Genomic DNA, 17,108 nt, shown 5'->3' with positions numbered 1-17,108 from the left:
TGAACCTCAATTCTAATCATCATGTTTGAAGGGAACCAGCTGCTCATCACCTGCAGAGTACCATCCCAAAAGTAAAGTGTGCTGGTAGCAGCCTCATGCTGTGGAGCTGTTTTTCAGCGGCAGGGACTCATCAGAATAGAAGAAAAGCTCAGTGCACCAAAATATTGAGATAGCCTTAATGAAAACCCAGTCCAGAGCATTCAGAACCTCAGACTGGGCAGAAGGTTTACCTTCCAACAGGACAGTGACCCTAAACACACAGCAAGAGTGGCTTATAGACAACGCTGTGAATGTCTTTGAGTGGCCCAGCCACAGCCTGGACTTGAACCCAATCAAATATTTCTGAAGAAACCTGGAAATGTGCGTCTGCCCCATTCAACCTGAAAGAACTTGAGAGGTGAAGAGGTGAGGAGAAGAATGGCAGATAATTGCCAAATGTTGATGAGAAAAGCTTGTCGCATCAAACAAAAAAGACTTGAGGCTGTAAAGGTGCTTCAGATAAATATTTAGTTAAGGGTATGAATACTTATGCAATGTACTTATTTGAGATTTTTATTTGTAATTAATTTACAAAGTTGTGACAATTCTGTTTTTGCTTTGTCAATAGCAAAGACATATTTAAAAAACAAAAAAGACACTCAACAAAATTACTAAAACTTTAAAATTATGATGAAAATATAATAACGTATCAAAATATGAATAAAATAGTATCTCAATCATACTAAAATAACATTAATGTGACGGCATTTTACTAATTTATGAATATGATTTAAGAACATTTTTGGAATTATAATGAATTCCCCAGAAAAACACAATGTTTGCATGTTTAAAAGAGATTTATTACTGTCATTTTATTATTTCAGGTGATATAAAAAGCAGATAACACTTTCAAAAATGACCAAACAAATTCACAATCCCTGCACATAAAGATATAAGCAACTGATGATAAAAAAACATTGCACTCTGCTAAGAGCTGAGTGAAGACTGGCTGCACAAATAAAGCTGAGGGACTGATGCTGAGAGAATATTTCCACCCAGATCACAGACGCAGAGCGCGGAGCAACGTATTGCTGTGATGAAGAAGAGCTGCTTTCACCAAACTGACTGATTCACGCAGAGAGAGTGTGCAGCACAAACACACACAGTGCAAACATCAGGCTTTATCAGCATTGACTCGCTCCGGAGTAATAAATGAGTGACTCCAAAAACACAGCTCAGGTCATCAGAGACCAGTACTGTCATTACATCTTTGGAGTTCGTCAGAATCAGATCAATCAACTTCTGCTGATGAAAACAGAAGATCCTTTAGTTTTTCACTGAAGAAAGACGAGTGCATGTCTGGAAGCCTGTTTCCAGAACAAAAGAAAAAAAGAAAAAAGCTAATTTTATCTTAAAATTCTGTGAAAAAACAATAGCAAGATGTAAACTCTGAACTGCAAAAAAATATATATTTCTGTAAATCTGAGTTTATATCTTAATATTAATTTTCTCAGAGCTGAGATAAAAAGTTGCAATTACCTCTGATTTTTTTTTTTATGTAAACTTAAAATTCAGAGAAAAAAGGATGAAAAAAGGTAATAATTGCAACTTTTTCCTCACCATTTCGAGAAAAAAAAATGACCAGTTTATATCTCACAAGTTTATATCAGAATTTTCACAAACCCAGAATTCTGATATTTTATTTTACCCCTTTTTATCTTGCAATTCTTAATGGTGAGATAATCATAATTAATTTTATATAAAAGTTAAGAAAATAAAAAAAAAGGTAATTGCAACTTTTTCAATAATAAACTGAACTGCAAAATATAAATTTCAATTCTATGAACAAAACAGAACTGCAAGATGCAAACTCAGAACTGCCAAAAAGTCAGAATTTATATTGCAATTCTGTCAGATAAAGGTACTTTTTTCCTTTTTTATGACTTGACATCTTGCCAATCTGACTTTTTTCTCTAAATTCTGGGTTTACATCTTACAGTAATGCTTTTTTGCTTCCGTCATGAAATAAAAAGTAAAAGGAAAAGTGTTTGTGACATTTTATCTCAGAATTCTGTCTTTTTTCTTACTTTATACCTCCCAAATTGCTCAGGATTGTGACTGTATATCTCGTAATTACAGCAGAATTATGAGTTATGAACTCTCAATTCTAAAAATAAAGATTTGAAAAAAAAGGCTTTTTTTTATAATTCTGAGTTAACACCTGTCAGTTCTGACTTCTCTCAGAATTGTGAGGAAAAAGTTCAAATTATGACATTAAAATGTGCTTATTGCTGATTTTTTGATGCTGTGGAGGAAAAAGGAGAGCGAGAAACTGCTGATAAGATTATCATTTCTAGCTCAAATATTCTTTCACTTCCTATTTAAGCTTCAACAGAACAGCTCTTGACACTTTTTTCAGTGCACAAACACACACACACGTGTCTGAAAGACACACACACTAGGTCCAGTATGAATGGCTGTAGCCCTGAGTCAGTCTGAGGAACACACTCTGCTCCCGCGTGACGCTCCGTCACACACTCACACACACACAGACACACAGACACACACACACACACACACACACACACACACACTAGATCAAACACTGCTGTTGGCTCGACGGGATGATCAGAGTCGCTGGCAGATGGATGAAGATCAGAAACGCTCCATCAGGAGTAGATGGTGATGACCTCACTTCCTCCTCCCCGCACCAGCAGGACCCTCTCCAGACCCTCGGTCAGCACCTCCAGAAACTCCATGTCTGAGAGATCCGTCAAGGAGCCATCAGAGACAAGCTCATTATTCCAGATTACTCAACACAATGTTTATTTATGCGCTATATAAATGCATCATTCATTCATTCATTTATACGCACCAAAAGGGTCTGAAACTAACACTGGAATGCATTTTAAAAACATGCATGCAGAAATGCATCATAAATCCTCGTAACGTGAAATGCAACACAAGCAGAATGTTTACAATGTCGCTACATTTTCAATAAAATATGCATTTATTGTAAATATGTGAGGCATCAGTCCGAGGATACAGTTCTCGTCTCCATCCGGGTTCGTGGGCGGCCCAGGCATGTTGAGGAGGACCAGCCGGGCGTCATGGGATTTATTGACAATTACCTCGTTGAGTTTGACGGCGGTGTGCATCCGCCGCACGTTGGAATGATCTCTGTGACAAAAACACGACAGACATGAGTAACAAACTAATAATAACATAATTTATTCAGCAATTCTTCTCCCCGAGTTACTGTCTTCTGCCATTACGTTTTCCAGAACGTAATCAATGTAATCAGCATTGTTTTTGTTCAGCGAAAGCACGTACATCGTTGAACACCTGATGTCACATGGACTGTTTTACCGATGTCCTTGCTACGTTTCTGGACCTGGGAACATTGCAGTAGTGTTGCTGTCTACAGAGGGGCAGAGATTCCATCAGTAATAACTTAATTTGTGTTCTGAAGATGAACACGTAAGGTCTTACGTGTTTGGAACGACACGAGGGCGAGTGATCTTTAATCCTTGATAAATTTCAGTCTGGCTTTCGTAAAAACCATTCAACTGAACCTGCCCTCCTTAGGGTCTCCAATGAGATTTTGATGGCTGCTGATGCAGATGAATGTTCTGTGCTGGTCTTGTTAGATCTCAGCTCAGCGTTTGATGCTGTTGGTCACTGTATTCTGATTAATGTAGTAAGGTCTGACTGTAGGCTGTATTCTCTAGTGGGCATTTCTGGGTCAGCTTTGGATATCTTCTCTTCAAGTTTTTCGAGGAGCATCTCGCTGCAGCCCACAAGATCCAGGGGGCATGGTTGGATCCAGATCCAACTCCTCCCGCCTTACACATACCTAAACCTACCCATCTCCACCCCCTGATCCCTAAACCCACCCATCTCCACCCCTAAACCCACCCATCTCCACCCCTAAACCCACCCATCTCCACCCCTAAACCTACCAATCTCCACCTCCTAGATGTGGATCCAACCACACCCTCTGGATCTTGTGGACTGCAGCGAGCCCTACTTGAGTTTTTCCTGTGTCCTTAGGATCTTACATGTCAGACTCCTTTGTCCTGTGGTGTGCCACAAGGTGCTGTGCTTGGCCCTCTGCTGTTTAGTCTGTACATCCTGGTAAGATTAGTAGTTTTAAAATAATATCTTATCATTGTTATAACGATTGTATTGTATATTTTATATTTCTTTTAGTCCTGATAGACTAGACAAACTGTCCCTTTTGCAAAATTGTTTAGTTTCCTATTAACAAATGGATGACAGACACTTTTTTGTAACTTAAAACGGATAAAACTGAGGTGATGATTATTGCCCCTGACAACATTACCCCTAAGATTAGGCAGGCTAATAGGGGTCTATCATCCTCTGACTGCAGTGACATAAGAAATTCGGGTGTTATTTTTGACAGATCTTTGTTTTAACAGTCATGTTATGTTTGTAGTTCGCTCATGTTTTTTCCATCTCAGGAACACTGCTAAGAGTAGACCTATGGTTTAAAAAAAAAGAGATGGAAATGCTCGTTCATGCCTTTATCTCTTTACGACTGGACTGTTGCAATGTTCTGTACACTTGTTTGAACAAATCTACCATGGATCGACTACAAGTTGTACAGAATGCAGCTGCAAGGCTTTTGACTAGGACCAGCAGGAGGTCCCATATTACTCCCTTGCTTAAGGCCCTTCATTGGCTTCCTATTAATTTAAGAGTGCATTTTAAAATTTTGGTAATTACTTCTAGAGTTTTGCATGGTCAGGCACCCTCTTATATCCAGGATCTACTACATGCACACTCCCCTGACCGGTCTCTGAGGTCCTCTAGCCTAGATCTTTTAACTATGGATACACCGAATGTTCGGCAACCGAAATTGTTCAGCCAAAAATAGCAAAAAAGCCTCTTTCGGTCTTCAGCCGAATAAGCGAAAAGACGAATAAATTGTACCGAACAATGTCGTGACGCGATCAAATAGAGGCGTGCACTAATGCAGCAAACACGTCTGCAGTGTTAAAGTATTTAAAACTGTCAGAGAAAGACGCAAAAATCATTACAAGCACGAAGCACCGACAGCAAGAGACTGCTTAGTGCTGCATCTCATTTCTCTGATGAGAAGAGGAAGGAGTGGTTGTTGCTGGTTACTATGATGATTGAAATCGCGAAATGGCCTCAAAAGATTAGTAAATAAACTGTAGAATGTTATGTTTTCTAATACACGCACGAATTGCATGTAGCCGCACTGCGCAAGCTCACGGTGCCAGGGTTCAAAGTCCAAAGCGTGAGAAAAATCTGCGCTAAAACATTTTTATAATTCATTCAAAGCCATGTGACAATGTGATACGTGCGACAAACATCTTCCTAAATTCATAATGAGAATTATTTAAAATATAGCATCTGCATGCTGTTGTCAACAAAAAGAAGCACTAAGATCTTCCTGCGGGTTTCTGCCAAAATAAAATCTTAGAAAGTCTGCATTTATCCCATCCAAAGTGCACACACACACACACACACATACCGTGAACACACACCCGGAGCAGTGGGCAGCCATTTATGCTGCGGCACCCGGGGAAAAAAGCAACAACTACATCAACATTCATAAATGTTAGAATTGTAATTTTACTGTTGTTCTGTAAAATAAAATAAAAAATAAGACAATAATAGTGAAAATAATAATTACCCTGCAACTTATTATAACATTCACACATAGTGTTCAAACTGGGATCCAGTTCTCACTGTAATAAACAGACACTTTATCAACTTCAAAATGGTTTGTTTGTGGTTGTTTTCCAGAACATGTTCAGTGTTTTGATGTTGCACCCCTTATTGTCCAGAGACTTAAAAGGGTTTGTAACGGTGTGTGTGTGTGTGTGTGTGTGTGCCTGCGTGCGTGTGAGTGAGTGTGTGTGTGCATGCATGAGTGTGTGTGTGTGTGCCTGCGTGCGTGTGAGTGTGTGTGTGCATGCATGAGTGTGTGTGTGTGTGTATGTGTGTGAGACTCACGGCTGGATGTTGAGCATGTCTCTGAACCCCTCCGGAGTGCTGCAGCTGGAGGCTGTGTGTGTGTTGCTGCGCAGCTGCAGGGTCTTGTCTTTGGTCCAGGTCATGTGGACTCTCCGATACTCTGCGCTGCGGTCTCCTGCGCCGTCGGTGTCCTCGTCCTCGTCCGAGCCGATGCTGGTCAGACGCAGCATCGAGTTCCTGTCTTTGACCAGCTGCGCCTGCGGACACACCGCACAAACACGGTCAGACTGCACAGCCTCAGCCAATCAGAGCACAGACTTCAGTCAGAGCTATGTGCAGTGGGATTCTGGGCCAATGGGATTCGGCTGAAGGCGGGGCTTTCCCGTTACAAACAAACCAGCTCATTACCGCAGAGATTCATCTGCTCGTTTTTCTGAGACTGGACAAAACTACAGCAAAAAAAACTGTTTTGTTGAAGTCCAAAATGACCAATGAATCTAGTCAAGCAGGAACTGACACTAAAATGAACACAAAATTTTTTTTATTTTTTTTGTACATTTTTTGTACTTCAACTTTAACTTATTTCTTTTAATATATTTATTTCTTTTAATTTTTTTATTCAAAATGTTAAAAAATTATTTTATATTTTAGTTTTATACAACTTAGGTTTAATCATTTTAATACTTCAACTCAAATTAAAAGAAAATAAGAAATGATTCTTTGGCAACTAGAAGAAATAATATACTTTTATATTTTATTTCAGTTAATGTTTCATTTATTTTTATTTCAATTATCAAAACTTTTTATAACAGTTCAGTTAGCTATAATAACCCTGCACAATCAAAAACCTAATAACACAATCTCTCTAAAGCTTGTATCGAAGTATAAACTATTCCGCTGCTGCTAACTTTGTCTTGTTTGTAGTTTGTGAGGAGTTTTACTGTGTTTTTAGGGTGTAAGGGACAGCAACACCTACAAGCAGACAAAATACTCACTAAACACAAACACAAACTCTCTAAAACACAGAAAGCCAGAGCCAGACGTTCCAGCGCTATGACTGCCTATGTCTGAAGTGCACTAGATTTGCGAGGAGTGAAGTGTGCACTTATGTCATCGAAACTCCAGCGCACTCGCTTGAGAGAGAGAGGAAATGAGGCGTGAGCGGATGAAGCGAGAGAGTTTGTCCGGTGGAAACGTCTCTTTCTCTGCGCACTCACCTCTTTCTCGTGGTCAGACTTGGAGAGACGCATCTGCCGCAGCATCTGAGACCTCTGCTCCATCATCAGCGTCCGCTCGTAAGTGTACGCGCTGATGTCACTGTTGTGCTGAAACACACAAACACACCCACACACCATCAACACTGCTGACTGAAACTACTGCACAATCAAAACACCAGTCATATCCAGAAATAAATATTACATGCATAATGTTTGACTTTTAACTATAAACAAGCCCAAAATGCACTGGGACTCTTATTTTTATTTTATTTTTTTGTCATTTTATCACATGTTGTTGTAATTTTTGTTAGTTTAAGTTTAGATTTGTTTTTGTCAAGGTTATTTTCGTAAACTAAAACGAAGACGAAAACGATTGATGAAAAAACTATTTCGTAAACTGAAATAAAATAAAAATGTCAAAATATTTGAAAAACTAAACAACGAAACTAACAACAGTTTTTGAAAAACTGAAATAAAATAATTTGTTGTTTTGTTTTTGTGTTTTATGTCAGATTTCATTTGAATTTTTTCAGTAATTTTATGTGCTTTTGTCATTTTTATTATTTATTTTATTTCTATTTAGCTTTAATTTTTTTTCAGCTTTAGTTGTATTCCTTTACCTTTAACTTATTTCAGTTCATTGCCAAAGTAACATTTCAAATTTGCATTATATTTTTTTTAAGTTTAAGCGCACATCTAAGCATTTATTATTCAATTTAATTTTAAGTGTTATTATAATATCATTGAGGTACTATTATAGCTTTCATTGAAACTTTGAATAAGTTATATATTTACACTTTTAGTATTTTTTTATTTTAAATAATTGCCTACTTAGCTTTTACTAATTATCTCAGTTTTAGTTTGAGCTATTTTAGTACATCAAGTTAAACTAAATTGAGAAATGTTGCTGAAATGTAAAAGAAAAAAGTGTTTGTTATATATATATATATTTTTTTTTTTTTTTTTTTTTTTTTTTTCTGTTAACGTTTATTCTATTTCAAATGTAACTTTTTTTCCTGACCCTAGATGCAATTAAATGTAGATCTATTTTGAGCCTGAGGTTGTGCGGGGATCCTGCAGGCATTTATAGGTGGAGGACAGGCTAATCTGTGAGCGTTAGCAGGATGATATTAGCAGGCATATGGATGATCGGGATCAGATGATGGATCAGAACAGGACTTGAGTGTCATGTGAAGCACAGTGGCGGTACAGAGAGAGCTTTACCATCTCCACCACCTCCACGTCTGCATCGATGCGCAGGTGATACAGGAACGTGGCCAGGTCCTTCTTCATCTGGATGGAGTTGTCTTCCATCTGCGCCACGGTGAAGATCCGCATGGCACACTTCCGCCACACCTGAGACAGCACACAGCGTTAGCGTTAGCGCAGCGGTATAGGAGCACGGTGGGATGTGAACGCACCTTGTGCTGCCGCAGCAGGAAAGGCAGCAGCATCAGCATCCCGCCGTCGTGAACGATCCACCACACGTCGATGAAGCCGTCCGCACACAGCTCGCTATTGCTGGGGAACAGAGAGATGTTCTTGGGCACCAGCAGAGCCAGATGAGCCGTGGTGGTGACGCGAACTGTGTCTGAACAACACAGAGAAGCCAGTCAGAGCTGAGAAAACACCAGTGTCTGATAAATCACATACACACGACCTGCCTCGTTTACACTTCAGTCTGATCCTCAACAAATCACTGTCTGGTCTGAGAATGAATCACTCCTGAGTCTGATTCTAAACGAATCATTGTCTGATCTGAGAATGAATCATGCCTGAGTCTGATTCTAAACGAATCACTGTTTGATCTGAGAATGACTCACTCTTGAGTCTGATTCTAAACGAATCACTGTTTGATCTGAGAATGACTCACTCTTGAGTCTGATTCTAAACGAATCATTGTCTGGTCTGAGAATGAATCACTCTTGAGTCTGATCCTCAACAAATCACTGTCTGGTCTGAGAATGATTCACTCCTGAGTCTAATTCTAAACGAATCACTGTTTGATCTGAGAATGAATCACTCTTGAGTCTGATTCTAAACGAATCACTGTCTGGTCTGAGAATGACTCACTCCTGAGTCTGATTCTAAACGAATCACTGTTTGGTCTGAGAATGACTCACTCCTGAGTCTGATTCTAAACGAATCACTGTTTGATCTGAGAATGAATCACTCCTGAGTCTAATTCTAAACGAATCACTGTTTGATATGAGAATGAATCACTCTTGAGTCTGATCCTCAACGAATCACTGTCTGATCTGAGAATGAATCACTCCTGAGTCTGATTCTAAACGAATCACTGTTTGATCTGAGAATGAATCATGCCTGAGTCTGATTCTAAACGAATCACTGTTTGATCTGAGAATGAATCACTCCTGAGTCTGATTCTAAACAAATCACTGTTTGATCTGAGAATGACTCACTCCTGAGTCTGATTCTAAACGAATCATTGTCTGGTCTGAGAATGATTCACTCCTGAGTCTAATTCTAAACGAATCACTGTTTGATCTGAGAATGAATCACTCTTGAGTCTGATTCTAAACGAATCACTGTCTGGTCTGAGAATGACTCACTCCTGAGTCTGATTCTAAACGAATCACTGTCTGGTCTGAGAATGACTCACTCCTGAGTCTGATTCTAAACGAATCACTGTCTGGTCTGAGAATGACTCACTCCTGAGTCTGATTCTAAACTAATCATTGTCTGGTCTGAGAATGAATCACTCCTGAGTCTAATTCTAAACGAATCACTGTTTGATATGAGAATGAATCACTCTTGAGTCTGATCCTCAACGAATCACTGTCTGATCTGAGAATGAATCACTCCTGAGTCTGATTCTAAACTAATCATTGTCTGGTCTGAGAATGAATCACTCCTGAGTCTAATTCTAAACGAATCACTGTTTGATATGAGAATGAATCACTCTTGAGTCTGATCCTCAACGAATCACTGTCTGATCTGAGAATGAATCACTCCTGAGTCTGATTCTAAACGAATCACTGTCTGGTCTGAGAATGACTCACTCCTGAGTCTGATTCTAAACGAATCACTGTCTGGTCTGAGAATGACTCACTCCTGAGTCTGATTCTAAATGAATCATTAGGTGCGTTCGACTTGAAGCACGGCTACAGACGGTGGTCAACGAGAGTAGCCGCTTGCAGTCAGGGGCGGAGTTGAAAACGGAGTCGTCAAGTCGGACACTTCGGGGGGTCTCGTAGTTTGCTGCATCTACCTCAGTCATGGCAGATCACGTGGCGTTTGCTTGCTTTATTGCAGACGAACTGGAAGCTATAGAAATGCCGTTATTGTTGTATGAAATTGAGCACAATGAGCAACGAAAGTGAGTAAAGGTTTAATGTAATAAGTATTGTTTTTATATATCCAAAGGGACATGGGACCATACCCAACACCAGTGTGACTCGTTATTTCTAATACTAACCAATCAATGCAATTACACTTAATTTTCATTAGAAGTGATTCTTTTTTTATTACTATGTTGGTTTATGTTTTAATAAACCTTTAAGATGTATCTAATATTTTGAAAGGGTGTCATCACGACAGAAACAAGTAAATAAACAGAACATATTGAAAATTTGACTTGTGCAGTATGATTCATTGTGTTTTTGCTACTGCAATTTAATAAAAATAATCTATGAAGATAATAATTGTATGTACTAAATGTGGTTTTCATTACAGATAAAATAATTAGGATGTTACATATTTGTTTACTTATTTTACTATTTCTCCAGTTAGGTAAGCACATTTTAGTAAGATAAAACACCATGAACATTCATACGTGAACACCATGAACAGGCCTACGGATAAGCCCAATTTATTTGCCTTTCTATTATGATTTATACCAGCTTATGAAAGTGATCTGAATGTTGTATTAAGTTGACATCCAGCCAGAGTTGTTGGCAGTAATCACATGCAAGTGAAGATGGATGAACCCAGCAACTAGACAATTAGTATCAATCAGAATCCATGATGACCACATTATATTAAAAGTCTGTAAGATTGACATTTGATTTATTCCATAAAAAAAGATTATCTAAATAGGTTATGCAGCTTAATACTGTAAAGGGTCTGTATGAAAAAGGTCCAAAATAAACCTATGCACAAAACCTATATAAACGAATTAACAAAAAAGTGATTGCAGTAAAAAAATAATTGTAATCTTTTAATAAACATGATTTACGAGATGAAGATGACATGAAAAGTTAATTTATTTTAATTTTTTTGAAAGTTCGTATATGAGCATTAGTGGGACTGAAGTTGTCAGAATAAACCCGAAATACACGTCGTTGTTGTCATGTGGTGAATTTGGCCAATCGTGAAACAGCTGTGTCGTCATCAGCGCTCCCGCAGTTGCTCTGGAGAAATTGCGCCGACTGAGTCAGCCGGCTGCTCTCGAAACGCTATCGCGGTACTTTGATGCCACACGTGACAGTGACGTGTGGTCGGCGCCGGTTCAAGTCGGACTAAATTTCTAACCGGCATGCACTGCTTCAAGTCAGCCACCGATCGGTCTGCTAAGTGCTGCATGAAGTCGAACGCACCTATTGTCTGGTCTGAGAATGAATCACTCTTGAGTCTGATTCTAAACGAATCACTGTCTGATCTGAGAATGAATCACTCTTGAGTCTGATTCTAAACGAATCACTGTCTGATCTGAGAATGAATCACTCCTGAGTCTGATTCTAAACGAATCACTGTCTGATCTGAGAATGAATCACTCTTGAGTCTGATTCTAAACGAATCACTGTCTGATCTGAGAATGAATCACTCTTGAGTCTGATTCTAAACGAATCACTGTCTGATCTGAGAATGAATCACTCCTGAGTCTGATTCTAAACGAATCACTGTCTGATCTGAGAATGAATCACTCTTGAGTCTGATTCTAAACGAATCAATGTCTGATCTGACTCACTGATGAAGGTCTTCCAGCTCTGCGGGTCTTCGCTCTGTCTCCAGGCGTGTGGCCAGCCCATGACCACGGTGTTGTGTCTCATGCCGCCCAAGCCGCTGGACTGGATCATGTGACTGATGCCCTCGCGCGGTTTCTGCGCTACGATGCAGTGCACGAAGCCCTTGATGCGCTCCTTCTCCATCAGGTGCCTGAGCGTCTGAGACACAGAGACAGTTAACCCCCCAATAAACTAGCCAGTACACCCCCCTAATTTACCCCCGTATTTACACCATGGCTAATGGAATCTTAGAATCACGCTATTAATCAATTATTTCAATCTTGCGCCTTTGGTGTTTTTATAAGCGCTAACTTCACAAACGAACCAAACTTATCAGCACAATATGACTGTTTATTATCAGCACACTCAAAAAATGTGGTAAGATTTGCGCGAGGCATTCCTATCATGAAGCTGAGGGTAAGATATGCGATCTATTTGAATTCTATCGAGAAACTGCCACCTTAAAATGCTATGGGGAAAGCCACACATTATATAAAAAGGCACATAAACTAAAAGAGACGAAAACATAATCTTACACCAGCACTAACTTATATTTAGTATGTTATATGATGAGAACCGAGAACAAAGCCATAAGTGATTTGCAATGCTCAGGTGAAATGCTATAGTAATATTATAAATCTGTGGAAGCATCTGACATCACGCATTAGGCGCCATGATTTCAGCAATGAATGAATGAATGGATGGCGGTTTTGTTTATTACACACATACTAAAGCGCAGACGACGCTCGTGGTGTTTTCAGCTTCTGCCGTCTCACTATTTGACGATAAAACACAAGAATATAATCTCCAGCTGCTATGACAGTCACTTAATTTGCATTGTACCGTTTAACTTGAGAAATCTACCATCATATCACATACACAGCAGCTGCAAGTTCCTCACGGCAACCCGTCAAAATAAAAGTTTAGTTTATCGTGCAGAAACTGTCAGAAATATTAGTATTTAGCAGTCTTAAGACTCAATGTCACAACAATGCTACTACTACTACTAATAAATATTAATAAATCTTTTATTTTTAATCTTATTTTTTATTTTAACAGTAAACCTCTGTTGTGCAGCACTAAAAGGGGTTTAATTTTTAGGATAAATGATGATAAATCTGATTTGGATAAATTAAATTAATGTTTTATGCCTTCATCTGATTACCATAAAAATTAAGAAGAGCATTTCATAGGGACCTATTTTTGTTTTTTTTAAAAAAGGACCTTATATAAAAAAAAGAATAAGTTTAAAATACAGGCCTGTCGCTCTTAATATCTTTATATTAATTCACCATTTGTAAACTGAAAATTATTTTTTTTAGAAATATCAATTGCATTTGTATTAAAACTATAGTCACTGAATGTAATAAAACAAATTGAGAATCGAATCGAATCGGGACATCTGAATCGATACCTAGACCTAATGTACATATTTCAGAAAAATATGTTAGGTTTATATATTAAAATATATTAAATATATTTATATACATTACAAATTTTATAATATATATACACACACATGTAAATATTTTCAAAATATATACTGGTAAATTTAGTCTAACTTGTAGAATTTATAATAGATAATCTGTTAAGGGGATTGATTTTTCCCTATAGATTAATATTATGACTGTGGCATGTTGTAGCTATTGTTTTTAAATGTGCAGGCTGTTTTTTAGCCTAACAAATGCTATATAGAAGTAATTATTGGCATGGTAATGTTTAATAGGCTAGGCTTATTACAACAAATGCAGCAGCTAAAAGTCAGAATCGAGAGCCGTGTGTAAATTGAGTTCTAATGATGAGTGATGGAAAACCAAGAGATGGCATAGATTCCATCATTAAGAGCCTGATGAACTGTTAAGGAGTAAGAAATAAACAATATCAATATATGAAAATGTAAAGTTAGATTGGCTTCCCATGGCATGTTGAATTAGAACATTCTGTCAAACTATAAAGTGTCTAAATAATATAAAATACATCTTATGTAAATCATGTAATTGTTAAATAAGCAAGTATTTTATTGCAGTTATGTTATCAACCAACTTTGCATGTGTTACCTTTTTACAAAAACAAACAAACAAATAAATAAAGCTTATGAGTGAGCATGACCCAGGACTCCACTAAAACTGAAAAAACTAGGCCATAGATAGAGACCTGCTCGGCCGCCAGAGCCTCGCCGTACGTCTGCAGGAAGTTCCCTGGGATGACGGTTCCCACGATGGTCAAACCCTTCCCTGCTTTCAGCTGAGAGGCGAAGGTCAGCAGACGAGGGGATTTGACGTGAGCGTCTTCATCCAGCTTCAGCAGAACCAGCAGCTGAGGCCTGGACACCCACAGAAAAACTGTTTAAAAGCCATTAAAACCCTTTAAAATATCACTAATGAGCTCTAAACAGAACAACATTTGCTCTGATTTAATGGAATTATTATTTATGAATACTTCTTATTACCAAAAAAAGAATAACAACACACAATACACAAATAATACATGAAAAATAAATAATTATTTGATATTTTATTACTTTAATTTAAATATTAATATTTTATACTTATTTTATTACTTATTATTGTATTTTACGAATTAATTATTATTCTTTACTATATCACTTTTCATAACTGAAAAAAGTATACTTTGTGTGAAAACAAACCAAATAATTGTGCTAATTATATGTGACCCTGGAGCACAAAACCAGTCTTAAGTGTCAATTGTTTTTAAATTGAGATTTAAGCATCATCTGAAATCTGAATAAATAATATTTCCACTGATGTATGGTTTGTTATGATAGGACAATATTTGGCTGAGATACAACTATTTGAAAATCTGGAATCTGAGGGTGCAAAAAAAAAAACAATACTGAGAAAATCGCCTTTAAAGTTGTCCAAATGAAGTTCTTAGCAATGCATATTACTAATCAAAAATTAAGTTTTGATATATTTACATTAGGACATTTACAAAATATCTTCATGGAACATGATCTTTACTTAATATCCTAATGATTTTTGTCATAAAAGACAAATGTATAATTTTGAGCCATAAAATGTATTGTTGTCTATTGCTACAAATATACCTGTGCTACTCATGACTGCTTTTGTGCTCCAGGGACACATATCAAATTATTTACCAACGCTTTTCAGCATAAAACATTAGTGCACTTTAGTAAAAATTCTGTGAAAAATATTCAAGTGAATAATGTACAACATATTGGGCCTCGGATGTATATTTCAGCACCGATCTTTAAAAAACTATTTAAAACAACATTAAACCTCTAAGACGCACACACAAAAATAAGGCAGGGATTTTTTGCAGATAGTTCCAGCAGTCAACTATCGGTCGACCTGTACTATTTTTTTATGTTATATTTGTTTATATCTGTATTGTCTTTAGTATTATGTATCTTAGACACAGATGAGTGTGTGTGTGTGCACCTCCAGTTCTTGGTGTGCGGCAGACCTTCCTCCAGCCGGAGCAGAGCGAACCGAGCCGCGCTGAGAGACAGACCTCTGATCCCATCACCCCACTCCTTCTCCGCCCTGCACACATACACACACACACACACAATTAATACAAACACACTCACACACACACACACACACACACACACACACACACACACACACACACACACACACACACACACACAATTAATACAAACACACACACACACACACACACATACACACACCCACAATTAATACAAACACACACACACACACACACACACACAGACACGATTAATACAAACACACACACACACACACACACACACACACACACACACACGATTAATACACACACACACACACACACACACACACACGATCAGAGGTGGGTAGAGTATCCAAAAACTGTACTCAAGTAAAAGTGATAGTCTGAATACTGAAGTTACTTGAGTAAGAGTAAAAAAAATACTCAAGTAGTTAGTTACTCACTACTTTGGATCATATACTGAATATAGTCTATTTTTATTTAGATGTATAGATATTTAGATAAAATTTATATACACACACACACACACACACACACAACTGCCGTTCAAAATATGTTTTTTTTAATGTAATTTATTTCAGTGATGCAAATGAATTTTTATCAGCCTTTAAGCCAGTCTTCAGAGTCACATAATCCTTCAGAAATCATTCCAATATCATGATTTATTATCAATGCTGTTTTTTTCAGCTTTCTATTCATAAAAGAATTGTGAACAAAATGTCACATGTTCCAAAAAAAGCAGCAAAACCTTGTTGAAAAAACCCAGCATATTCAAAACATAGGTATGTTTTGAAGCATGGGATGCTGGTTTGAGCTGGTTTAAGCTGGTCCTAAAATGGTCTGACCAGCTTAAGACCAGCACATGACCAGCATAAACCAGCATCACAGCTTCAAAACATACCAAACTAGCATATGCTGTTTTTTTCAACAACACTGATAATAAATCAATATATTAGAATGATTGCTGAAGGATCATATGGCTCTGAAAACTGGAGTAACAGCTGATAAAAATTCAGATTTGCATCACTGAATTAAATTATATTTTAAAGTATATTAATTAATTATTAATTATGTATTATTTATATATGTATATAACCTCTGACACGGAGAAGAGAGAAATCTCCTCACAAGACCGCTACAGAACATCTGAACATAACGAAATAAATGCATATGACGGATCTTCTTCCGTCTGTTCCGCAAAATGTAAACAAATGTGGCCTTTATTTCTGCAAGCGTAAATATTGTGAAAATATCAATATTAATTGTGTCTAAGCAAAGGCATTCCTCCTGGAACTAACGCGGGTTTGGAGGGTGTTCATTTCATACTCTGTGACAGCTTATTTAATGAATTAATTCTGGATTGTATTTAATGTATGGTACATTTACAAGAAACTGGTAATGTCATAGTGGTTCGTGTACTGTAAACGAATCTATACCTGTGGAACCGACCGCACACGCGGTGTTCATCTAATGAAGATCTTCATAGCTA

General features: G+C 37.6%; 1 protein-coding gene across 2 annotated transcripts in view; it reads right to left on the bottom strand.

The window, feature by feature from the left end:
- Nucleotides 1-531: 531 nt before the first annotated feature.
- Nucleotides 532-17,108, bottom strand: part of LOC306873888 (solute carrier family 12 member 6-like) — a 44,039-nt gene continuing 27,462 nt past the window's right edge. The window contains exons 17-25 of one of the 2 annotated variants that reach the window (XM_079423418.1): nucleotides 15,559-15,663; nucleotides 14,288-14,456; nucleotides 12,097-12,292; nucleotides 8,588-8,757; nucleotides 8,391-8,522; nucleotides 7,167-7,274; nucleotides 5,989-6,206; nucleotides 3,026-3,159; nucleotides 532-2,740 (exon numbers count right to left, since the gene is read on the bottom strand). In XM_079423418.1, coding sequence (XP_079279544.1) covers nucleotides 2,649-2,740; nucleotides 3,026-3,159; nucleotides 5,989-6,206; nucleotides 7,167-7,274; nucleotides 8,391-8,522; nucleotides 8,588-8,757; nucleotides 12,097-12,292; nucleotides 14,288-14,456; nucleotides 15,559-15,663 — 1,324 coding nt within the window. In that variant the 3' untranslated portion in view covers nucleotides 532-2,648. The remainder of the gene's footprint in view (nucleotides 2,741-3,025; nucleotides 3,160-5,988; nucleotides 6,207-7,166; nucleotides 7,275-8,390; nucleotides 8,523-8,587; nucleotides 8,758-12,096; nucleotides 12,293-14,287; nucleotides 14,457-15,558; nucleotides 15,664-17,108) is intronic. The other variant, XM_079423419.1, reaches the window with a different exon arrangement.

Source organism: Barbus barbus, assembly GCF_936440315.1.
Source record: "Barbus barbus genome assembly, chromosome: 1".
Classification (NCBI taxonomy): domain Eukaryota; kingdom Metazoa; phylum Chordata; class Actinopteri; order Cypriniformes; family Cyprinidae; genus Barbus; species Barbus barbus.
The sequence above is the reverse complement of the archived record's forward strand: the minus strand, read 5'-3'. Positions and strand labels throughout refer to the sequence as shown.